Source organism: Pogona vitticeps, chromosome 4 (genome assembly GCF_051106095.1).
Source record: "Pogona vitticeps strain Pit_001003342236 chromosome 4, PviZW2.1, whole genome shotgun sequence".
Classification (NCBI taxonomy): Eukaryota; Metazoa; Chordata; class Lepidosauria; order Squamata; family Agamidae; genus Pogona; species Pogona vitticeps.
The window spans coordinates 163,887,490-163,914,032 of record NC_135786.1 but is presented as its reverse complement, the minus strand read 5'-3'; the positions used below and the strand labels follow the sequence as shown (position 1 = coordinate 163,914,032).

Here is a 26,543-nt window from a genome sequence, read left to right as displayed (position 1 = left end):
CACTTTACAGTTTAACACATCTACTCCTGAAATATATGATTTCAAACACAGTTTCAAAAATAAGAATTCTCAGATTGTGGTGTTATCACAAAAATAATCAAATAACAAGAATATTATTTAAAACAAGGACTAGTGCATCAAACAAAACAAGTCTGTCATATTGCGGACTTTGTTGGAGTTCACATGCTAACATTAAGAAAGCAAAGACTGTAAAGCATAAATACAGTAAATCCAGGGTCACTTGTAACCCAGGCCTATATATGCCAGGAAGATCAGTGTCTCTTGATAAACCCCCAAGCAGACAAAAGAACAGCCAAGTTCCACTTTTGGTTTTAAATCACACACACAAAAAGTCGAAGCAGGCTCCTGAACGACAATTATAAAATGCAAAACTGGTAAACTAGTGTATCTGAGAATCACTGTAACAAACTAAACACTGCTACCACCTTTTAAACTTCTAAGACACACTGTGATACAGAATATAAAAATCTGTTCTTTATCAGAAATGTTAAGACAACTTTTAAGAAAGGAGGGAAGAAAAGAAAATATGGCTAATATATTTTGAGCAGATGAAACGACATAACCAGTAATCTGACCAGTAAAACTGACTTTTTACTGTACAGGAATGACAAACCAAGGGAAAAGTTTTCCACCCTCTCAATACAGTACAGTATACGCTTGAGCATGGATACACATGTATCTTAGTTAAATTAACCATTTGGGAAGAGCCAGAGAGTGACAGTTATTCGGAATGAATAGTCCAGAATAGCAAAATGGGGTTTGTGAAGTGCCCCTCCCCTCAATTCCTATGTAGCGAGTTCTTCCCGTATTGCCCACCCCAAATAACCATTATTTTCGGCAACACAAGGAGAAAACCCCAAAAAGCAGCGTCCACTGCGAACATGCATCCGACGAAGCAGGCTCTTCTCCGTAGGAGTTAATGTCACCAATACATTTCTGACAGCTTTGCCTGATCCACTGGCGTTCCTACTCAGAAGCAGGTCCCGAACGAGTAAAAGGGGGGTGGGGGTGGCTCACTTCCAACACGCCTACGGTCGCAGCAGCGTCTTCCTCCCTCCCCGAGTTTACCTTCAAATCCCCTCCATTGTTTCCAATGGGCGAAGGACTGCCAACCCCAGGAGTGCAAACTGTCGCCCTCCACTTGCCTCAGGAGGACTCTTGTCCGCCGCCCCAAGCGCGACAGCCGACTGAGGCGCTGGTACGTCTCTGGGAATGTATTTATTTATTTTAACCCAAACTTAACGCCCCACAACATGTCCCTTATTAGCAGAGTTCTGGGAGCGGTACTCGTGTTCCCTGGTAGTACTTCGTGCCGTCCCGTCCCTTCGCCCCCCCTTCCCCACCCCCACAGGCTCCACACCTCAGGGACCCACCACAACTGGACCCACCACAACTTTCTGGCGGAGGCGGTTACTCACCCCGAAGTCAAGTCCTGCTGGACGCTCAGAAGGCGCTCGCGCAGGGTCTCGAACATTTTCGGCCCTCCCCACTACTCCCCTCTCAGAGACCGCGGGGAAGACTGCGGTGCCCGGGAAGCAAGCGGGGAGGGGAGGGGTGCTGGGGAGGGAGGGAGGGAGGGGCGGTGCTTCTACGGGAAAGGGCCAACAGGAAAGCCGCCGAACGCCGTCGCCTGTCCCTCCACCCGCCCTAGCCCTGTCAACAACAGAGGCTCCACCCACCGGAGGGGGGGTGGCGGCGCTCAATCCAACGGTCCGAGATCGGGAGGAAGCCAACGCTGGTGGAAATGTGACAGAGATTTTCATAGAGAGAGACAAAGAGAGCGGACTGCGGCACCGTATTTGCGAGAATGTTTGCTTTTTTTGGTGTTTACAATAAAGGTTTATGAGGCATTCTAACATTTCATAAATCTGTTGGCTTAGTAGTTCCCTCTTGACATGCGCACAACCCGTGCAATGACGTCAGCAGTGTCTTTCCCCCCCCCTCCTTCTACAGCCCGCCCTTCTTCAATGTTTTTCCGCACCAGAAGGTTGTAATTCAGTGGAGTAGAGACGTACAGTACAGTACGGCCTTCTGCGTGGGGAGGTTTTTATGAACTGTAATACGGGCAGCATATCACATGACAGGGCTGATGTTAGAAAAATTGGCTGAAGAGAAAATAAATACCACGCAGGCCGCAAATCAGGAAGAATGTTAATGTAACCTCCAAATACATATGAAGTCTTTGCACTGCTATGTCTAGTATAAACATTAATTTTGTCCACAATATTTATCTCCTTTCTGTTCTTTGACAATCGGATAGAAAGTCTATTGTACAGAAGCAGACTTTTTTCAATCACTACCCTTCGGTAACATGGCTTTTCTGCTTTCTACCTAAAATCAAAAATTCTAGAGTAGAAACCAAACTCTTCAGAGGAAAATATTTTTCTAATAATGCCCTGTGAACTGAAGCTGATGAAACTCAAGTTGGGAGCCACTACACCAGCTCCTGGTGTCAATAAATAATGGCCACAACACTATTGTTCACAAAGATGTAATAATCTTAATAATTTATTTATTATTTATTTATTTTATCTTATTAGATTTCTACCCCGCCCATCTAAACCAAAGGTCTACTCTTAGAAGGGCAAGGGATCCTTTGGCTCATTCAGCCCCTGTCAAAGAGGCACTGTGGGGAATCCTCTGCAGCCAAACAACGGTTTGCAGTTTGTTTTGCCTTCAGGTGTTTGACTAGAAAAGGAATGAAATAGTTGTGTGGAATGGTATCTCCCCACTACCACATTTTTGGATGTAGCCCCTCTCCTATTCCTGTTTTTGGTCTTGCCATCCACAACATGAGACCCCCTAACTTATTACACCTGAGAGAATGTTACCCTTGCCAGAAAAGCTGTTCCCCAACCCCTGCTTTAGATATTGTTAGTAGGAATTTAGAAGATTCTAGTAAAGTATGTGTATTGTAAACAGAAATAAAAAAGATTTAATCCCACAAAAGACTGGCATTCTCCAGAAGCAGTAAATAACCATGCTATTTTTATCACTTTATTTACATGTCTAAATGAAAGCTGCAACCGGCTTACTGTAAAATAAGTCTGACTGAGATTTTAAATAAAAATGGATAGAATGCGTGCTGTAAACACATTTCATGTACACTTCTTTTTCTCTCTCTTCTCAATTTGCATCAGTTGTAAAGTTTCAGTGTCAAAGATCGAGTACCCAGTTGAGGCTCCCTCTCTGTAGCCATGCTGCCAAACCACTCCCATTCATCCTGAGATGGGAGCAAATGTGGGGAAGGCTACAGAACTTGAGTGGGAACGCACACACATTGGCCTGATTGGATATGTTGTACGGAGTTTAACAACAAAGAGGAACCCTGGTTAGGCACACAATGTTAGTGTCTCAACCCTGTCAGGTAAACTGCCACCACTCCCATAAAATAGGCTAAAACATCAGGTACCTGATTGAGACTACGACTGGTTTTTAGTACCACGGACCCTCTCAACCAAAAATCCAGGCAACTACTTGAAAAGATTTTTGTAGTTTATTAAAAATAAAAGACAGGGGAGGGGAAAGAATAATTTTAAAAGGGAAACAGTTCTGGATACAACAGCAAATGTGGTTACAGATCTACAGTACTGTACATCATTCATCGATCATGCACAAGATAATTACAAAAAAAACAACCCTGAACTTCCTATCTCATACTCATGTCTAAATGAAGACAGTTTTCTGGGCCACCCAACATAGCATCATAACAAGCACACTGACACAATCTCTCACTCCTGGGAAAGCTGGGCCAACAAACACCTTTCTTAAATTCCTTTTATGCAACTTAATTGACCATTTTTACACCTGTGGCCAACAATCACTTAATAACTCTTAATCCCCTTTGATCAACCTACCACAAAACACATGCCTCCTTCCCAGCTCTGAAATCCGCATAACCTTTGGGAAAGGAAGCAAAGTGATTAATCTTGAGGCTGCTTTGACACAAAAAAATAAGCTTATAGTTCTCAATCAGTGTCCTATCTTTGAAGAGCATCTGTGGCATGTAGTGAGGTGTCCTTTCTTCGTTGTATCGAGGAACAGGAAATGAAATGGGAGTGCAAATTACTTTGTTACAGGTTGGCCTTTTCTCCCTCTGGTCAATTTCCCACATACGGAAACATAGAAGAGTCTTGAAACTGAATTTAATACATCATATCCCCAAAGTTCTCAATTTCTTCACATTCAGTATGTTTTCTTTTGTTTCTTTGGGGTCTAAATGTATGTATCTGTGTGTGTGCGTATTTTAAATACGCTTAGTTTCAGAAAAGGAACAAACGGAAATATCAAAGATTGTTTCAGCACACCTAAGAAAATGTAAGGAGGGGAAATAAAGAAGCAAAATGAGGACTGTGCAAATAAGAATACGGTCCATGCTGCAATAAGTCTTATAGCAATATATTTTTGGTGTTGATGTACACTGGAGCACATCTGACAGCACTAGGTTACAAAATGTATTAGTTCTGTGGGTGAAAAAGTGGCAGAACTACTCTGTTTCCCTGAAAATAAGACCTAACCTGAAAATAAGCCCTAGTATGATTTTTTCAGGATGCTCGTAATATAAGCCGTACCCCAAAAATAAGCCCCAGTTAAGTGAAACCCCACCCTCCACCATTGTGCAGCAACCAGAAGATAACATGACTGTGTTTGAATCAATGTAGATTGTTTTACATGAGAAAAATAAAACATCCCCTGAAAATAAGTCCTAATAGGTTTTTGGTGCAAAAATTAATGTAAGACTCTGTCTTACTTTTGGGGAAACACGATAGCACATTTGAGAAGAAACTAAAGGAAGAGCCATTGCTAATCAAGTTAATGTAATAATTCTTAACCTTGGTGGTATAAAGGAGGCAAATAGAAGGGTAAGATATGGAGGCAGTGACAGATTTTACTTTCTTGGGTTCCATGATCACTGCAGATGGGGACAGCAGCCACAAAATTAAAAGATGCCTCCTTCTTGGGAGGAAAGCGATGAGAAACATAGACAACATCTTAAAAAGCAGAGACATCACCTTGCTGACAAAGGTCCACATAGTCAAAGCTATGATTTTTCCATTAGCGATGTATGGCAGTGAAAGCTGGACCATAAAGAAGGCTGACCGCTGAAGAATTGATGCTTTTGAACTGTGGTGCTGGAGGAGACTCTTGAGAGTCCCCTAGACTGCAAAGAGAACAAACCTATCCATTTTGAAAGAAATCAACCCTGAGTGCTCACTGGAAGGACAGATCCTGAAGCTGAGGCTACAATACTTTGGCCATCTGATGACAAGAGAAGACTCCCTGGAAAAGACCCTGATGTTGGGAAAGTGTGAAGGCAAGAGGAGAAGGGGACGACAGAGGACGAGATGGTTGGACAGTGTCACCGAAGCTACCAACATGAATTTGACCCAACTCCGGGATGCAGTGGAATACAGGAGGGCCTGGCGTGCCCTGGTCCATGGGGTCACGAAGACTCGGACACGACTTAAAGACTAAACAACAACAATAAAGGATAGTCTTTGGTTGCACTCCTACAGTTGCCTGAGAATAAGCCTCCATGAACACAGTGACCCTTATGTAAATTTGCCTAGGATTGTCCTAATAAGATCATAAGCTACTGAGTAACTCAGTGGTACTGAATATGTGCTATGTTGTTTCAAGAGAATATCAAAGCATTATGCATTAAAAAGAGTTTAGTTAACAGATGCCGCATATGACCCTTGGTTGAGAAGATCTCAGTTTTTCTACCCTTTGATTTGCTTCCAGATTCCAGATATATGAAGAACAGGTGACTAATTATCCCTTCCCTTATTTCAAATTGCATATGCCATCTGCCTCATTATAATTTACCAGACAAGGTTGTGTTTGAAAGTGGAACTCTGGGGAGAAAAAAAGCCTGACTGAAATGGCATCAACTTTAAACATTCGTTCTCCCTACACTAGGAGAAATAATATGTTTTGAAATTCTGAGGGAATTTTTTTGCTCCTGTATAAACTAACGTAGCTTAATGCTTCTAGGAGATTGATGGAACTTCGGTAAGATTCTGCTGCATACATGACTTGAGCGAAGTTTGTCCCATTCACTGTAATCTTGGAGATATGTCTGACTGTTGAGACACTTAATTAAATTCCTAAAATCATCAGACTATTAAATACTTCTAACCCAGGTGTGTATAATTTACCATCCATGAAGCTGGGTGTAACCGAGAGTTATGTAAGACAGTCCATCAGGATTTTTCTAAATTTACTACTTTTACTGCCTGCCTTGGATGGCAAAAACATGAAATACAGTAACTGTCATAAAATTGGCAGGCCACATTATAGGTCAAAAGGCCCTGCATTTCTTTTTCGGCAGACCCTAGTATCTGTACCCCCTTTGTGGCAGATGTAGGCAGAGACAACTAGCCCTTGGGTTGAGGCAGTGCGACAAAAAACTAATAATCAAATGTTACATTTTTCTTTTTAAATTATATTTTTCTCCTGACACAGATAAAAGAGACCTGTCTTTAAAAGACACGAGGGAAAGGAAATAAAGGTACAATTCTTGTTAACATTAATGGGCTGCATGTGAGTCTAATTTCCTACAAGTTGATGGAAACATCTTTCAGAATGAGAGGAGTCTTGGATTCTCATGCTTCTTTTCCAGGAGCAGCTGTCTGCGCGTGTTTCTCAATCAAACTCACATCTCTCATTTTCTAAAGGAAATGAGGAAACTAGTGTTCTTCAACAATGTCTTCATTTCCTTGTTGCAGAGATAGTCATTGGCAGAAAAATGAATTCAGCTTTGACACACTGGCTTTTTTTTTTTAAAGATCCCAGAGATTACCATGTACCGCTCTATTAAAAACAGTTGCCTTCAATTCTTACCCTGTTGACATCCTCTGCTTCTGCCATATTTCTAAACAGCCATTCTCAATGGAGGCCATATGGTCCCGTGGGGGCCCCTGCAACACATGAAGGGAGCCACAAACTGAAAAATGTGAGACGGGAATTTTCTATTCATCTGTTTGTGTTGTATCCTTAATTGAGAAAGGCTTATGTGGTCAGGTTAGTTGGCAAGTCCTTAAAGCATACAAAAACTTGTGAGACTTGCTCGGTTGTGACAGGTCAAGTTAAAAATGAACATGCATACTGGCAGCAGTAGAAGTGTTCAGGTTATCCTCCCTACAGTATATGTCTGAGGAATCTGTGAAGGATACTGCCAAACTAGACATGCTCTGACACATGTGGCAAGCAAAGATGTGAAGGACTGGGGAAAGGCCAGAAAAAATGCAGGGGTCTTTTTCAGAAAATGAATCAGGGACTAGTAGTACTATGAAATATTTAACTACATAATGATTTACTGGATTTTAGATAGCTCCGTGGTTTAGGTCTCTGGCTGCAGAGCCAGAGGTTGGGAGTTAAATTCCCCAGTGTGCCTCCTTGACAGAGGCTGGACTCGATGTCCATAGAGTCTCTTCCAGCTCTGCAGTTTTAAGATGATGATGATGTTTAAGCCAATCAGTTCCTATGTTGCTCTCTGATCTTTGCTCCTGCAAAACAGTTTTTAAGCACCCCTATATTCAAATAGAATTTCCAGATATTGCCAAGTTCAGAATATCTTCAGGAATGCTTCAGATCCAGGAATGCATTCAGAAATCCTACCACACATTTACCCTCCTACAATAAGATGGCAAAGCCTTTGCACAACATGGCTTCTAACTCTTGCCTCTTACCTGCTTCAGATCCTTCTGTCTCCTGCACCACATAAAATAAGTGGTCTATTTATGAGAATACACCAAATCAAAAAGTAATTGCAAGTGAAATGTTGTCTCAATTCAGACATACTTTCTGTTGTAAGACACCCATGGAAATGATTAAAAGATAGGATCAAAAGAAAGAGAAACTACTAAAAGCAATCATTCAGAGAATGAGACTAGTTGAACAAAGTAAAATAAATTGCTAGACTTATAATTAGTGTCTGAATAAATTATATTATTAAATCTAATACCCTGAAACATGATGGTTTTATGAGCATATAAAGTTACGCATCATACATTGTATGTTCTGAAAAGAAAGGTAGTGTCTTGTGGTCCTCCACATATTGTTGGATTGCAACTCCCATTGGCCCTAGTCATCCTAACCGATCATGTCAGATCATGGGAGTTAAAGTCCAGTTACAACTGGACAACTTCAAGTGTCCTATCATTGTCCTAAAGAAGAGTGAATTTAGGATCTAAATTTTGGATTACAAAGGAACCCAGAAAAGTAAGTGAGTGAGTGAGTGAGTGAGTGAGTGAGTGAGTGAGTGAGTGAGAAAACTATAATTACATAATACACAATGTTAGTTGGAGATATACTCATTGAGAAAACAGTAATAGGAGTAGTCACTAGAGGGCAGGATAGAGTCAGAAAAAATACAGTTTCAAATTTATTGCCTTATGACCATGTGGAATAATACACCTTGAGATTATCCAAAATAATAGATCATATTTATCATTCTCATAGAACTTCAAGAGAATTATGTTGATTTTCAAGAATTAAAGTTGTCATAAAATGTGCTTTTGTGTGCTTTGCAGACCTTTCAGCTCCAACTTTGGCAATGTTGCAAATTATTTCAGACAGAGAAAATGGACCCGAAAGGCAGAGAAGAACATGATTTCTAGGCAGGGAAATATCCCATAAGCCAGTCCTATACACTGGAATAGAACAGAAAGCTGGCACTATTAGTTCAGCCATAGAGAGCAGTGGTTCCCAACCTTGTTTCTGCAGATATTCTTGGACTGCAGTTCCCAGAAGCCTTTACCACAAGCTATGCTGGCTGAGATTTCTGGGAGTTGCAGTCCAAGAACAAGACTGGAAACCACTGCCATAGAGAGTTACAGGGGAGAAAACTTAATTTGCTCCACTGGAGAATAAAACTCCTGAATCAACATGCCTAGACTTGAACTGTAAATCCATAATTCAGTACAGTAAGTTACCTCCAAAGAGAGACACACAGTATTGCACTGCATTTAATTCAGATTGCATAATTTGCATGAGCATTTTAACTGAACTTTGGTTTGGCTGATGGTAGAAAGAGTCCAAAGTACAGGGGTGCAGTTTCCATTTCACTGCCTAATAAATGTCCAAGACGGGGATGGCCAGAAGGTTCCCAAACAACTGGAAAGCCATGGAGTGCTTAGAACAAGAGGCACTGTGCCAGCAGCCGTAAGTAGAAAAAGCTGAAAAGGAAACAAGCATGCAGACATAGTAAACAGTAACTCTGTTAAACAGAAAAATGTAAAAAAAAAAAAACTGTGGCAGGGAATACAAATCTTTCACAGAGCCTGGGCAGCTTTCACAATAGCCTGAGAAAAGTAGAGCAGTCTAGAGGGCGAATGGAGGCTGCGGTGATATTAGTGATTAAAGCCTCCCTCAACCCCACATAATTAAAACACAGTTTTAATTTTGTTCCCTTCCATTTCATAATTAAGTACTGAAATAAATTACAAATGCTGAGCCATAATGTAGCTACATCTTTCACTGATAAGTAGGTCCACATTTACCAGGATAATTAAATACAATGGGACACTTCATGGGGAAAAATGGTAAGCTGAAGGAAAAAAATGCTTACCGCTCCCCAGGCATAGACTGTCCCTACGCCTGACTATATAGGGGTGCGGAGATATCCGGAAGGCCTCCAGTTGCCCATGCCTGCTTTAAAATGAAAAGCCCGGGTAGGTGTTTGCTCATTTGGAAAGTACTGTACTTGATAATTCTTCTAAGTTCAGATAGTAAAGAAAGAACAACTCTATCTACAATTCATTTTCATAGCAGGGAGTTTACTTTGTTTCTTATTGATTTATTTGGTATTAATCCTGTTGTCTTGTTTTGCTGCTCCTCTTTGGACATTTCTTTAAAACATTTGAGGTGGACTATAAGGAATCTGGTTAAGATCTATGTCAGTATGAACCTAGTCTGCACAATTTTTAACATTGTTTCAGAATTTTTAAAAGTTTTTTTCTGATATATAGGCTTGCTGCTTACTTGCTCCATCCTGCCAAAAATTATTCACTTACACTGAAAAAAGCTGGGACGCTTTCATTTTTTATAATCATGTGTTATTAATGCAGCATAGATAAGTTGGAACTGAGTGAAATAGTTGCAGCCTCTGAAAAAGTATTTCCTTTTCTTACCACCCTGTGATCTTTTCAGCTTAATGTAGAGCACAAACTTACAAAGATTTATTCCACACTTGGGGTCCTCCAGATATTTTTGGACTGTAGCTCCCATAATTCCTTACTATTATCTAGGATGGCTAGGACTAATAATAGTCATAGCTTCAAAACATCTGGAAGATCATAATTATCCACAACAGTCTATTGAAATGTCCCATTGAGTCCAACAGACCTTACTCCAAGGTATAGGAACGGAGGATGGCATCTATAGGTGTGAAGATATCCTCAAGAAAACTCTTTGATACCTAAAAATTTAATTTTGTGGGATATTATAAACCTCAGCATCTTGAAGATCTAGAATATGGAAAGCCATTCTTGAGAGATGGTTGTAATTTGTGCGTAACCCTGTGCAGTGCAGTCTAGTGGTGGGATGCCTGGAGCTTAACTTTTGTTGCCTATGCAGAAGTAAGAAAGCAGATGATGTTTTGAAGGGACTGCAGAGAGAAAGACAGAGGAGAGAGGTCCCACTCCCAAATATTACAGAGAGAAGGCAAAGAATGACAACAGCAGTAGCTTTCTGACCTTTGGATGTTTTGTTTCAGGAGCTAGTCCACAATAAAGTGTCAGCCACTGAGACCAACAGATACTCTGTACAGCATTGGTCATAAAAAGGTGTTAAAAGGCAGCCCCACACTTATAAATCATTGAACTATGGACTCCTTTCCCCTTTGTTCTATTGTCTAAACCCAGGGGTTGCCAATCCTAGCTTCCCAGGATATTTTCACTCCAAAACCCCCAATTTCTAATATTTAAATAGGCCTTGGTACCCTCCAAAGAATGTAGGTACCATGACATACACCTCGCCTCTTTTAGACCCAAGTGAGGTTTTGTTTTTGTTTTTAAGTATCCTGAAGTCACTTCTACATACCTCTCAGGGGCTGGGGGAGAGATTTAAAGCACTCTTCCAGATTTAAAATGAGTCCAGGAGCAAAATCAATGAAACTGTCCCTCATACTCCTAGCGGGAGTAAGGTCCTTCTAAAGTTGGATGGGAAGGATGTGCAGGGAGAGTATGTAGTCCTCCAAGGTCTGTGGGATATTTATTTATTTATTTATTTATTTATTTATTTATTTATTTATTTATTTATTTATTTATTTATTTATTTATTTTTATCCCACCTTTCTTCTTAAAAATCAGCTTACATCATTAAAAAAGACAATATGTAGAAGACAGAAACAGTAGGTATACACATATTTTGAAAGAATTAAACAAATATTACATTAACAATAGTAATAAAATCATTACTAAAACGCATTTAAAACAACAGAGCACAACAGCTGATTTAAAAACCCTCTTAGATACCAAGTTGTTAAAGAAAAGCCTGCCTGAAGAGCAATGTCTTTGCCTGCTTGCAGAACGACACCAAAAATGGGGCCAACCTAGCCTCCTGTGGGAGGGAGTTCCAGAGTCTGAGAGCAGCAACAGAGAAGGCCCTCTCTCCAGTGTCCCCACCAAGCACACCTGTGAGGGTAGCAGAACTGAGAAAGGCCTCGCCTGATGATCTTAAAGCCCAGGCAGGCTCATAGAGAGAGATGTAGTCTTTCAGTTAGCTTGGACCGAAGCTGTCTAGGGCTGTATAGATTAAGACCAACGTTTTGAATTGTGCCCAGAAACGGATCGGCAGCCAGTGAAGCTGCTGTAGTGGGAGGTGGGATGGGGTCGTTCACATGATCCCTGTAACCAGCCCCAGTCAGCAATCTGGCTTTCTTTCAGTCATTTTGGACTCTCTGGAGTTTCTGAACACTTTCCAAAGGCAACCCCACATAGAGCATGTTACAGTAAAGTCAAGATGTAAATAGGACATGTGTCACCATGACCAGATCACTCCTCTCAAGAAATGGGCTCAGCTGACACACGATTTTATATATGTCATCTGCAGACCTATGGAAGCTTCCCATCCCAGTTTAGAGATTTACGTAAATGGTTTTATTATTTGAATTTTCCTTTTTCATTCTCTGCCTTTCCCCTCTTCCCTTTTAAGTAAATACTCATTGTATTCTCAAAGGTTTTCACGGCTGAGATCCAATGGTTGTTGTAGATTTTTTGGGCTGTTTGGCCATGTTCTGGAACCCAGAACATGGCCAAACAGCCCGAAAAACCTACAACAGCTAAATGCTAATTCTTGTTTCATATATCCCAGTAAGTTGGTCACTGTTTTCCCCCTACACCCTTTCAGAGAACAGTGGTCCTGGTGGGCTGGAGATACTGTACTTAAAGGGCCAGTATCCCACCATCAGTTATCCTGCTCCCGTATGTGTGAATCCATGTCGCAAGGTTCCCGCCTCCACCCGAGCTTTCTGGGAGGGAAGCTGGGGTTACATGTACATAAGAATAGTAATGATTGCATTTTTCATCCTGAGAACACTTATTTCTACTTCCAAAGCCCTGCTCGCTTGCAGACATTGTAAGGTTGATCCCAAAGATTTGAAATGTAGAGACCAGCTAACATTTTTAGCGTACTGAGGCCACACCAATGTCATTTGGTTCAGAGGCCCACAAGTGGATCATTTTCAGCACTTCATTCCTCTTCAAGGTCAAAAGAAAAAAAGGGGGGGGGGAGAGAAACATTCAGCAAGTGGGACACAGAAGCCAACTGTGCAGAGTGCTAATCGGATGATCCCTGTGGTGTCACCATGAAATCTTTCTGCACCAATCTCCAGAGCAGTTTTGCATTCTGGAGGTTCCCTTGCAAGAAGACTTGGCTCATGCGGATGAATGCTACGTGCATGTCGCTATGAGCCATACTGTATTGTTGTTTCAAGACTAAGCTCTTTAGCTTTGGCTTAGCCACTAGCAGGGAATGCTAATTAATGAACAGTCAAGACTGACTCACAATGCAAGTACTACTTTAGCTCTGCCAAGGTGAGTGTTGAAACTGCTGTGGAAAGGACAATTGAAAGAAATAATTTTTGCCATTTGAGTATACCAAGTACTCTGAGGAACACAGTCTGTTTTGGGGCATGTTCTGGAAAAGTTACTATGAGATGTTTGGCTACAAAACAACTTCAGAGGTTATTGAGTAACTGCAGTGGAACCTCGACTTACGGAATTCATCCGTATTGGAACGGTGGCCGCAGGTCAAAAAGTCTGTCGGTTGAGGGTCCATTTCCCATAGGAATGCATTGAAAACCCATTAATCCATAACTGGCTGAAGAAACCCCACCACCACCAAAAAAAGAAAATAAATGCAAAAAAACAGCACCTTACCAGTTCGAAGGGATCCCTCGCCACTGCCATCGCCGCTGCCAAAGCCCTCCGAGAGCTTCCCCACCACAGCCAGAGGCATCATGGGGGTCCGAGGCTGCCGCCATCGCCACTGCCTAAGCCCTCCGAGGGCTTCTCTGCTGCCATGGGAGGCCTCTCGGAGGTTGTCCGCCACTGCTGCTGGCTTTTCCAGGGTACACCAGGCCTACCAGGTCTACCAGGCTTTCCCAATGGGTAGGAGGCATGATTGGTGGCAAGGGGGACCTCCAGAGGCCTTCCAGGGCTTCTCCGCCATCATGGGAGGCATCCTGGTGGTCCCCCCCCCACCGCTGCCAGCTTTCCCAGGGTACAGCGGGCCTACCAGGGAGGGCTTCCCCTGGTAGACCCAGTCTACCCGCTGGGAAAGCCTGGTAGAACCACAATTGGTGGCGGGGGGGGACCTCTGAGATGCCTCCCATGGTGGCAGAGAAGCCCTGTAAATAAATAGTTTAAAACAACAGGGACCCCAAGATCTAAACCAGATTTTTAGAAGATTCTTAGCTGCTTTCAACCTGTAACTCCCTTCATTTTTTTCTTTTAAGATTACTATTAGTTATCTTGCCCACATTTTACTTCATTATTTGCTGCTTGTACAGTGCAGGGGGGGCAGTCTGAGATGACATCAAATCATCTGCTTTAGCAGATGGCAAGACTTCGTGACCCGTGGAGTCCCTTCAAGATAAAGAGTTGAGGTTCTAGGATTATCTGACCCAGCAGATTATGTGGCAGTTCCAGAGAACCGCAGAGGGGATTAGCAAAGGGCAGGGTAATTCAAGGGGTTGAGGGAGTCACAGAATGGTGGGAGGTTGTTGTTGTTTAGTCGTTTAGTCATGTCCGACTCTTCGTGACCCCATGGACCAGAGCATGTCAGGCCCTCCTGTCTTCCACTGCCTCCCGGAGCTGGGCCAAATTCATGTTGGTCGCTTCGATGACACTGTCCAACCATCTCATCTTCTGTCGTCCCCTTCTCCTCTTGCCCTCACACTTTCCTAACATCAGGGTCTGGTGGGAGGTTAGTGATGCAATATAGGGGAGAGCCCGGGCAAGGGAAAATGAAGGGGGTTTCTTCTGTTTGTCGGTGGGTGAGGTGGGTGGTTGTTGGGAGGGAAGACCTGGGGCCATGATGAGGATTTATTACATCTCCCAAAATCCCCAGCAAAATGGTTAGTCTTATAATAAAAAGAAAAGTAATTCTTCTAATATTTGGGTGGCTTTAAAGTATTTCTTGTATAGTTACTAATCTGTGGGATGCTGACAACCAACATGATGTGTATGTATAATTTTCATGGCTCTCCCAGTGCCACCATTACAGTAGCTGAAATATTAGCAACTTCAATTATTCATAAGAACACAAAGATGTTAAGTCTAAGAATGTAATGTAATTACATTCAATAGTAGCCCATTTTCTCTAGCATCTGAATAAAACATATTTCGTCTTTCTTTGGAAAACAGTCAGTCTTTCCTTCAGTCATGCTTAAGCCTACTAAGATTTGCAGTAGTAAGCAAGAAGGTCAACAAAGACTGTTAGGTTAAATATAAAGCATGGACTTCGATTTGGGGCTTTACTTTGTTTTGTTAGATTTCTAGTCTTTAAGAAAGAAGTACAGTATTGTGATCTATAAATATATCCAGTGTATGCACAGAACTCTTTCAAATGTATTTTAAGCACAGTTATACAAAATGAAATTGTAGGTGGTAGATGTAGTTGTTTAGAATATATATCTGCTTACATTTACTCCACATTAACATTTGCCTAAAGATGTAAAATAATCTCCATTCTGAGTTAATTGGGACCACTTCTCTGATTTTTTAAAGTAAAAATTACAAGTTCAAAACCCAGTCCACACATTTTTATTTATAGGAATGCTCAGGAGGGCTTTACAGCAGCTGCTTATGTAAGTAAATTATTCTGATTTCAGGCTCATAATTCCTCTGGATCCTTGTTTTACCTCTGGCAACCAATTCATGAATTTTGAGTTTATAAACAAAGTTGCCTCATCTGTGCTTCAGCCATGCTAGAAGAGGATTACGAATTTACTACAAAGTGCAAGCTTATTTGCATATTGTCCAGCTTTCTGCCAGTGGCATAGTAGCCAGTGAGAACAGGCAATACTTTTATAGGCCACCAATACAAATTTTTTAAAAAATCCTACACTATGTAAGCTTTCATGGGTAAGTCCCACTTCTTCAAAGCAAGTCCAAACGTTTGTGGCAAGATGGGATTTGCCAGGAGGATATTCTTAAATGTAAAATTCTCGGCAAGATGAATTTTGCCAGGCACCTCGCTCTTAGATGAGGCAGGAAGTTGTTTTAAAGTTTCCACTGAGGCAGCTGTGGGTTGGAGTTTAGTTTTTTAAAAAGGGCTCCATTTAAAGGCTTCATTAGATGAGACACTGATTCCATATCTAGAAGGAGACTACAGCATGCTTAAGAGGAAAATATGATCTATTTATTCAAACATCAGCTGGACTTGGTCTTCATTTTAAATTAGCTTGCTTTTGTTTAGTAATTTGGAGATGGCTTTGTCCGCATGCCTGTTGTGTGAAAGATTTGCATCAGCGGGAGGGATAAAATTGCAAGAGGAAGAAAAGCTTTTTCAGTGTACAGTATTCTCGAAGGCTTTCACGAAGGCTTTTTCCTTTCACTTAACCTTAATCTTCTCCAGCAGCCAACCACGCAATGGCTGTGCGAGGAAAAGTCTCATCCTGCCTCCTTGTCTGAGTAGTCGGCTGCCAGAGGAGTTGAGGAAAGGCAACCCAAGCTCCTGCACATACTGGAGCACCGCTGGAGAAGGAGGACCCCAATGGCATGCAACAGATCATGGGTGGGCCAGCCAGTTGGGGGTGGGGGAAGGGAACACGCAGCACCTGTGGCACTGCGTAGAGGACTTCATGGCTTAATTCATGCCCATCTCCATTTAGCATAATAAATTGCAACAAGAGTAGGCCCATTGGAAGCAATGGAACTTATGGAGGAGGGGACTCATCAAGCTCCCACTGATTAGCCTGTGCTAATGCAGCTTACTATACTAAGCAACAGGATTTCAGCCATAATTTCTGCATTTGCGTCTATGTATGGAATTCACCTGTGTAGTTTTTATGTGCATCTGTGTCACCTTGTCCTCGTTTTAGATTATGCATTTGCACTTTGTGGGTGGTCAGTAAGTAGCCACCAAAAGTCTTCCACTAATCCGAGTTAGAACATAATCAACAGCGCAGACCCTACCTAGCAGTACCTTGCTTCAATGTGGCCTTGAAGTGCAGCAGATATGCCTTGCTAAGAACCCAACTAGTTGTTGATAACAGCTGAAAAAAGAACACTAAAAGCAGCGTAGTGCCAAAATATAATTTAAAGAACCCTCCTAATTGCAGCTGTTTACCAAGGAGTGGATAACATCCATGGGGTGAGGCCACATAGGACCCACATCCACCAGGGATGCCCCACTGCTGCAAAAATTCTGCCACAATCACAGTGGCTCCTTATATGGCAGAAGGCACTATAGAGCTCTGACAATATTTAGGCCAGTGGGTCTCCTTTGACTTTTTTCTCCTGTGGCTCTGCTACCAAATATTGCTTTCATTAGCAGAGGGTGCATAAAAATATCCAGAGCAAGCATAGTCACAGGGCCATGATTTTTTTTAACCTCCTAGCCTTGTGGAAATTAACTGATAAAATACTGGTGACAGACAAAAATGCTCCTTGTTAAGACAAAAATTGATGTTCCTTATTCAGATCACCTTGTAATCTCTGCAGGTGATTTTAAATGTCAGTGCCTTCAGTCCATTTAGATTAAGATAGGCCTAAATGCCATTACCATGTCAGCGTCCCCCAGTTCAATGGCTCTGACTTTGGCATATTTACAAATTCTACCTGTATGTTTATGAGAGCTTATTTGTTTTGTTTGTGAATAATTATATTTTAAATCCACCAGACTAACCTACAAAGTCTCATTTAAAACAAAAACCTTTCTTGCACACATCGAGTTTAGATTTATTTTCTCCAATACATCAAGTAGAAAGTTACGGTTATTGACAAACTGGTGGATTTTATGTATAATTTATTCAGCATTGTCTTGGCTCACATATTACTACAGAGGTTGATTTGGATTTACCATGTTTCCCCGAAAATAAGACAGGGTCTTATATTAATTTTTGCTCCAAAAATGCACTAGGGCTTATTTTCAGGGGATGTTTTATTTTATTTTTTTTCATGTACATTTATTTAAATACAGTCATGTCATCTTCTTCGGGTTGCTGCACAATGGTGGAAGGAAGAGTTTCACTTAACTGGGGCTTATTTTTAGGGTAGGGCTTATATTACAAGCATCCTGAAAAGTCATACTAGGGCTTATTTTCAGGTTAGGTCTTATTTTCAGGGAAATGGGGTGTATCTCACGACATTTTGTGATATATTGATGTTACATGCATCAAAAGCCTGGCCTGGATCTGACTTGAAGGTATAGTTACTTGAAAGTATAGAATTAGATGGCTAATTAAAATATATATATAAAGTTAAATATAGTTGGTCCTTCTTAATCACAGCTTTATTGTTTGTAATTATTAGGGTGGCTGGTGCATAGGACAGACTCTAGATCAGAGGTCATGGAACTTTTTACCCCCCCCCAAAAAAAATTATATACACGGACATTACCCCCTTGATTTGAAAGGAAGGAAATCGTACATTACAGTATTTGAATTCAAAATATTATTGAATCTACACAGGCTGTGTACTGAACTAGCAGGATATATCATCAGTATCAATGGCTGTCAGGCTATGTACCGAACTAGCAGAATGCACCAAATTTAATAAAGATGTGTACTAATTTTGCTGGAACATATTGCACTCCAGCCATGGGGCGGTATAGGGAGTAGTAAGGTGTCCATCATGCCTAGCAAGCTGCAATAAATTTTTGCTAGCTCACAGAGGATTTAATCATCGTCAATGGCTGCCAGAGTGGTGCTAGCAATGTCGTGTTTGCTAGAGACTTCCAAGTTGAGTGGTGGCGGTTTCCTACCACTTTCATCATTCTGTGTGGTGTGCAAAAAAGGAACAAACCAGGCTAAAGGTCATGTCACCCACTCTGATGCCACAGCCCAACATCAAAGGATCAGTGCACTATTTTTTAAATCATCATCAATGGAAAATTCAGCAGTGGCCAGAGGATTGGAAAAGATCAGTCTACATCCCAATCCCAAAGAAGGGAAGTACCAAAGAATGCTCCAACTACTGTACAATTGCACTCATTTCACACACTAGCAAGGTTATGCTCAAAATCCTCCAAGGCAGGCTTCAGCTGTATGTGGACTGAGAACTCCCAGAAGTGCAAGCTGGATTTTGAAGGGGCAGAGGAACTCGAGACCAAATTGCTAACATGCGCTGGATTATGGAGAAAGCCAGAGAGTTCCAGAATAACATCCACTTCTGCTTCATTGACTATGCAAAAGCATGGCAGAAAGTGAGGAGAAATTAAAGAACCTCTTAATGAGGGTGAAAGAGAAGAGCGCAAAAAATGGTCTGAAGCTCAACATAAAAAAAAACTAAGATCATGGCCACTGGCCCCATCACCTCCTGGCAAATAGAAGGGGAAGATATGGAGGCAGTGACAGATTTTACTTTCTTGGGCTCAATGATCGCTGCAGATGGTGACAGCAACCACAAAATTCAAAGACGCCTGCTTCTTGGGAGGAAAGCGATGACAAACCTAGACAGCATCTTTAAAAGCCACCCTTTTCCCCCCCACCTTAATTCAAGCCTACTGTTTTTCTTGCCTGTTCCTTTTTTCATAGTTTTGAGTCAGGCTCTCTCTCTCTCATACACACACACATCCACCCACCCTCCCTCCCACCCTTCCTCCCACCCTCCATTTTCTACATATATTTAAACAAGCTTGATGGAGCCGTCGGTCTCTCACACCTTCCTTCCCTCGTTAACTGGAGCCTTTCCCTCCTCCTGCTTGTTTGCAGTCATCTCTGGCGGAAGCAGTAATTCACAAGCCCCAGATTGACTGCCCAGGGCTATTCTACATCTGTAATCAATCAAACAGGCTTATCTCCGATCTCTGAAAGAATGGATTTACAAGTGCCCTGCCGCAACCAAGGAAGTAACAGGAAGAGGTGGCTTACAATTTGAGGTTAAGCTGCAGGGGGAGGGGGTGGGGGATGGGAGGTAGCGCTCTGTTCATTACCCCCAGGATTTTCACTATTACACCATTTGGGGTAATTTACCCCTGTTCCCTGACCACTGATCTAGATGGACAGACGGGACCCCCCCTTTTCTAGGCTGTGGACTCCCGTGAGGATCTTGGAGGAAAGGCGAGCAAGGCTGTGCCCAACTCAGGTGGAGTGTCTTGGTCTTCACAGCAGATGTCAGAGGGTCCACTCGGTGGTCTTGTGTATGGAGACATCTTACTCCTATCATCTTTGCCAGCCAGCATTGGGTTCGGAGGTCACATTAGCCAGCATGTGAGTCACTCAAAGTCTGGGCTCAGTGCCTTCTGCTGCAATAAGTCACTTTGCTGATGGAACCACTAGAACTTATCCACTACTAATAAATGTGTGTGCAGGTTTTTTTGTTTTTGTTTTTGTTTTGTTATGGAGGGTGTCGAACCATAGTCCCAGACATGTTGCCTGGGTCTGCAAGCACCTATTTAAAATCTATTCATCGGAAGCAGCCCCTGTGCCTTTAACAGCACACTGTCATTTCAGATATAAAACAAATAAAATTTCTCCTGCCATAGAAGTAAGTGGTGGGGGAAGAGTTCCTTTACTGAATTTCGGCATGGCAGACTACAATTAAAAGCCAGTAAGGAAAGGAGCCAGTGTTAGTGGGAACACTTATATTTACATTGTGCACAACACAGGGCCTGTGTTTTATTCCAAATATTTCCTTTAGGCAAGTAGAAAGCATTCATACGCACACCAGGGCTTTTTATCCTCCCCCACACACATAATAGACGCCCAGCCACCCACTGCTGCCATCTGTTTGTGAACCTCACCCAAGTAAGTATTCAACTTCTGCGTGCTCATTCCAGTTCTTTCTAATTAACAATTTCACACTCAGAGTTGAGCTCATCTTCAGCCTGGTATTTTTAAAATCACACCTCATGTGTTAGATATTTTACATTAAGGGAAAGTGTAATTTTAGAGGCCTTGTCTATTTTTCTCTGGTTGTGATGCACTTTTCTGCATGCAGCCTATCTATTCTTTTGTTGTGTCCCACAGTTTAAAAGGGGAAGCTTTCAGCAGAGAAAAAGAAAAGTGAGACAAGGAAGGCCTAGGATTGGTTTGGGGACTGGAGAAATATTGTTCCTTTCACTTCACATGGCTGTTATCGAGGCTAAAAAGATACATGCCATCCTGACTTTTTGGCAGAAAGGAGAGGATACAAATAAAAATCATAAGCAACAAACACTGGTTTAAACACAGGAAAAGACATTTATCTAGGAACCACCTCCAGAGATAGAAAAGTAGGCCGGGGTGCTACACAGGGCTGCAGGCCTAAGAAGGGAAAGAATTTGGGCTAAGAAGAAGCGGAAGTGATTCTGAGCAGCAGCAATTCTTGGTCGGGGGGGGGGGTTGACTCTAAAATTTAGAGGGAAGGCTCTCCTCCTGCTCACTTCATGGGCTGCTGTCTAATACCAAGCCAGGCCATTGAGTTTCTGTAGTTCAGCATTGTCTCCCCCGATCGGCACTGATTTTTAAGTATTCTGGGTTCTTCAGAGTAGACGGTTCCTAGCATTAGCAATCAAAGAGACTTTGATATCTATTCTGTCTTTCCTTAAACACTAGGGGAATGGATGAAACAGTGGAAGAACATCACAGAAGTTACAAGTGGTTAATGACATCTTCTTGATACCTCCACCACCACCAGTGTAAAATTCTATGAATGAGGCACAATGATAAAAGCTTCCTCAGAAGGGGTTCCTCAGCTCACCTGAACTTTCATGGTGAGGCTGGGGATTGAGATCTTCTATATACAAGGCATGTGTACTTCCACTGAGTTATCATCCCCTTCCCAAAGGAAATGTAAGACACTGCCATTCACTTTTCAGTTTGTCTCGCAAATTGCCACATGACGCTTTTTAAACTTTAAAACTGTATGTTTCTAATACAGTATTATAACCTACCCCCCATTTCAGCACTACACACAAGAGAGAAGAGTCCTTTTACAGCACAACAAGAATTACATTAGGATAGAATTCACAGCTGTTACCCGTGCTGGAAAAGTCAGTTGAAAATCACCTCAATCAACTAACATCTTATGGCATCCCCAAATAAAGTTTAACTAATGATCTATTCTCCTTCACAGGATAAATAAACTAAGAAATAATTATGGACCCTCAAGCTGATCCCAGGCATACTAGCAGCCCCCACTAACCAATTAGGCATTAATCTGCCAGCCAAGTTTCATTGGCATTAGCATCCTTACTGGGATATTTTGCCATTTCACAGCAAACAACAGTGTTATACTTCTGAATTGCTTTTGTTTACTGTACAGATATTAGAATGTTGTTTTCAAGTCCCTTGGACATTTTGTTAGGTGAAATATTTCTTTATATAAACAAAAATTATAAACAAATAGATCTCTTAAGACATTTTTTTAGTCTCAATGAACTCAACAGCATTAGTACAAAAAGTGAATTCCCTTTATGCAGGGGGCTGTCATTACTTATTGTAAATATTATGAGCAGGCAAAGTCCTGAGAATAGAGGTAGCTGTAATCCTGAAGTGACAGCTAAGAACTGGCAGCTAATTACAATGGTGTTCCAAAATAGCCATAATTAGAAAAATAAATTATATTTCAAGACCTAGAAGGATAAAAATGTGTTAGAACCCATTCAAAGTTTGGAAAGGTTACGGAGGCGCGCACATTACTCCAAGAATCCCCCAGCCAGCATGGTCTAGACCAAAGGACTGAGCCGGACTGGGCCGCAAAGACAGACTTCCCGCCCCCCCCCCCCCCGCATGTACTCCCCTCCCCACAGCTGCTGTGTGCATGTGCCAGCTCCGGCATGAGCACTCTCCCACCCCTTCACACATGCACCCAAGTGCCCAGGCACCCGCATGAAGGGCATTCGTCCAAATGCCCGAGCACCCGCGCGAAGGAGTGGGTGGGTGTGCAGGTGGGTGCACAGGTGCCCCTGCACATGTGCAGAGTGGGTGAGCGCACACACCAGTGCTGGCGGGCGCTCCCCCACCACTACACGCATGCACCCAAGAGAGAGAGTGCACCCACATGCACCTGCAGCCTTCCTCAGAGGCTCAGCCAGTCTGCGGTCCCAAAAAGGTTGGAGACCACTAGTTTGAACTACAGTTCTACCTCTCTTTGTGAATCAAGGAGGTTTTAACAGCAACCATCTAGTTACAGATATCTCCATTTTGGCAAAGGTGTGAGGCAGGGGTGGCACCATGTTACAGTGATTCCACTCCTACCTATAGATCAAATCCTTAGAGTGGCACTGAATCCTGGGAAGGAGAAGGTGCTATGGAACTGGGTAATTTACCTGTTCTGCATGAGGTCATGCAGTCACTACAGGATGACATGTGTAGTCTCAGAATTCTTGAGGATTCATCTTTTGTCATTGGCTTCTGTCCCAAAGACTTACTGTCAGGTTTTGGCTAATGGTAGCTGCTATAGCAATGTTCTTTGAACAGGGCTTTGTTTACTATACTGAGATCTAATGAAATTTGTTTGGTTATAGTATGAAGGATGGCCTTTTCCATTGTGGCATTGCTACCATTTCTTAGAACAAGGCGATGGTAAAGTATGAAATGTTACTTTTCTGAACTACAACTGCCACATCCTGGGACATTCTGGGAATTGTAGGCCCATAATAATAACAGTAACAATGATAACATTTCCAAAATATGGGCAGGGGCATAACATAGACAAGCAGGCTATAAAGTTGCTTGATTACAGTAGTTTATATAAAGCCAACCCTTGCTGTCTAGCTGTTATTTATGCAACATAACATTGGAATTAATTCAATGACATACCAATTAGTATGAGATCAGCACCAATACATTCAGCAGCATAACAGGTGCACTTTGTTTAGTGTATACCTAGCAGCAACTCTTGTCCTTTAAAACTCAGAGGTGTTAGATCTTTGTGAAAAGATTGTGCTTTGGGCTATATGTGGAAATGCACATTTTGCAAGTAAAAATCTATGGCACCAACCTTTTTACCCTTGATTATGCAAAAACATCATCACTTGGTTTTTTTCCTCTTTTAGAAATTGTAGGCACTGAAACGAGCCCAGATGCTTTCTATACTTAGATTTTTCAGATAAAGAACATGCAGGTGTAGCGAACACCCTGTCTTCCTATATATATATATATATATATATATATATATATATATATATATATATATATATATATATATATATATATATATATATATATATATATATATATATATATATATATATATATATATATATATATATATATATATATATATATATATATATATATATATATATATATATATATATATATATATATATATATATATATATATATATATATATATATATATATATATATATATATATATATATATATATATATATATATATATATATATATATATATATATATATATACAGTGGTGCCCCGCATAGCGACGTTGATCCGTTCCCAGGATTAACGTTGCTAATTGGATTCGTCGCTATGCGAAGATTCCCCCATCCGGCCGCCATTTTCGCCGCCCGGTAAGCGAGGGCAGGGCGCGAAAACGGAGCGGGTAGCCATTTTTTTCTTCCGGTGGCCATTTTGGAACTGCCGATCAGCTGTTTTTAGAACATCGCAATGCGAAGATCGGTAAGTGAAACGCTTACCGATCATTGCAATGCAATGTTTTGCCATTCAAAACGTCGCAATGCGATCGCATTAGCGATCGCAAAAAACACGTCGCTATGCGGAGCCAGAGAAGCTAGAAGGGAGGGGTGAGTCAGAGTCTAGTCAGTTCAGTCAGAGACAGAGAAGAGAGAAAACAGTTTTGGGTGTGAGGCAGAGTGTTTAAGGAGTGATTAGTCAGAGTGTGGCCTGTATTAATTAAGACAGAAGAGGTTAAAATAAAATATAGAAGCTTTGTGTAACTTTAAGAATGTGCTTAAGATCTAGTCCTAAAACAACCTGTAATCAATAAACCTGTTTCTGTTGAGAAGTTCAGTACTGAATGGACCTCAGTCTTTCATAGGAAATATAGGTTGATAAAGAGATCAACTGGTGGCAGCGTGTTAAAGGGCATGTTGGGATACTCGGGTGAGCTCTTTGTTTGGTGAAACAAGCAGGGGCCACGGGGTGAACGCCACAGCAGGTAAGAATGATAATAGAAAACTTTGTACTCTTTGCAACTTGAAAGGACTGTTGCTTCCTGCTACCTCATTGCTGTATGTTTCTAATACTGTATTATAACCTACCCCCCCCCCCATTTCAGTACTGTAACTCTAAAGATTTTGAGGATGAGTAACTATGTCTGTTGCAGTAAAAACAAAAAGTATTGTAGGACCTTAAGGACCAACAAGTTCTCTTTGGCATAAGCATTCATGGACTGCAACTGATAAGGTGGAGCAAAGTTCACAAAAACGTATATCAAGTAAAACTTGTTAGTCTTTCAGACACTGCAAGACTCTTCATTGTTTTAGAACTCTAACTAGAGCATTTCATAAAGTTAGCCCTCACCAAGAAGACAACATTAAAAAGCACTAGAACAATGGAAGCTGCCAACTCCAATTTCAGAGGTCTGGTGAATCCACTCCAGGTTTTCATCTGCATTTTACTGGATCTATCCATGGTGCTAAACCTATTTTGGGGATAGGGTTCCTGTAAACTGCAGACTAAAATAACAGAGTGGATTCACAGCAACTCTAGAATCAGAGTTACTAACCACCACTGCAGTAGAGTTTATTGAAATGTGTTTGTTTAAGTGTTCAGTCAAAGGCCTGTTATTAGCCAGAGAGAAGTACTGAGTGCTGGGGACCAGAACTGCTTTTTGTGTGTAGCAGGAACATATGGCCCTCCAGATCTTATCAGACTGCAAATCCCAGCCTTAGCCAGCTTGGGTGTCCATGATAGGACTCAAGGGGGACATTTGCCTTCCTGGAATCCTAGATGTATTATTTCAATGTATGCAGACAATATTGTGCAAACAAATTAGACTATGTGAGCCCCACTAGCCCTTGCAGGGTCAGTAAGCACTCCCTCTTCCATTTGTTGCTCTTTAAATGAGGAGACAGGTATTTGCAATGGAACTGGGCTTATTAAAACAAGAGAAGAATCAACAATGACAATGGTTTGAAACTGTGCCAGAGTAGTTTCTGGCAGTGCCCTGGATATCAAGTGCCAAGTTTCTCCATTCAGAATCGATAGCCCCTCTAGTTTGATATCACTGGAAGGATTTTCTGTCCTGTCTTTTTAAATGGGGTTGCGCCTGCTGAGCTGCCTGGTAGCTTCTGTAACAGGAAGAGCTTTATATGCCCACACTGTGGGCAACAGTACAAGTTCTTGCTCCCCTTAGGTTTCTGCTTGTTGCACCTGGCCAGCTTACTGCCACTGCCTTCATCAGCATCAGGCTTGGGTTGCCATTGGTTCTCTGGGAGCTGCCTACTGGGCTTGGTGGTTATGCTCCTTCCTCTCCTACTCACGCCAATAAGCAAGACGCAAAAGGAGACAGGGGTTAAGATGTTTCTCTGCCTTGACCTTGTAGACTCAGAAGTAGACCAGTATCGTGGTCCATGGATCCTCCTTCTAAATGCACTCCCAGTCCTTGAGTAGTTCTGTGTCTTCTGGGAGTTCTATGCCCAGATTATAAGCTTCTTCCTCTGGTCTCTTGATGGTGTCATACCAAGAACCCTCTTCGTCCACCACCACCACGGGGAGTAAGTCCCCAGCCTGTACCACTTGATCAACTTTCCCCTTGTCATCCTCTCTACCTTCCTCCCCGATCTGCCTCCAGCGCCTCTTTTATAACCTCTAATTCCAAGGGGTCTCCTTCTCCCTCCAGGGGTCGCTCCTACAAGCCTTCTTAGGGGAGTCATTGACAAGCAACATCTCTTCCAGGTCCACCAGGGAGCTCACTGCATTGGGACTCCATGGG

At 41.9% G+C, this 26,543-nt stretch overlaps 1 protein-coding gene across 1 annotated transcript in view; it reads right to left on the bottom strand.

Annotated features, from left to right (window-relative positions):
* The window catches only part of DTNBP1 (dystrobrevin binding protein 1), a 69,527-nt gene extending 67,933 nt beyond the window's left edge, over positions 1-1,594 (bottom strand). Inside the window, exon 1 of the mRNA XM_020798588.3 lies at positions 1,440-1,594. Coding sequence (XP_020654247.3) covers positions 1,440-1,495 — 56 coding nt within the window. The 5' untranslated portion in view covers positions 1,496-1,594. The remainder of the gene's footprint in view (positions 1-1,439) is intronic.
* Between the last annotated feature and the right edge of the window lie 24,949 nt (positions 1,595-26,543).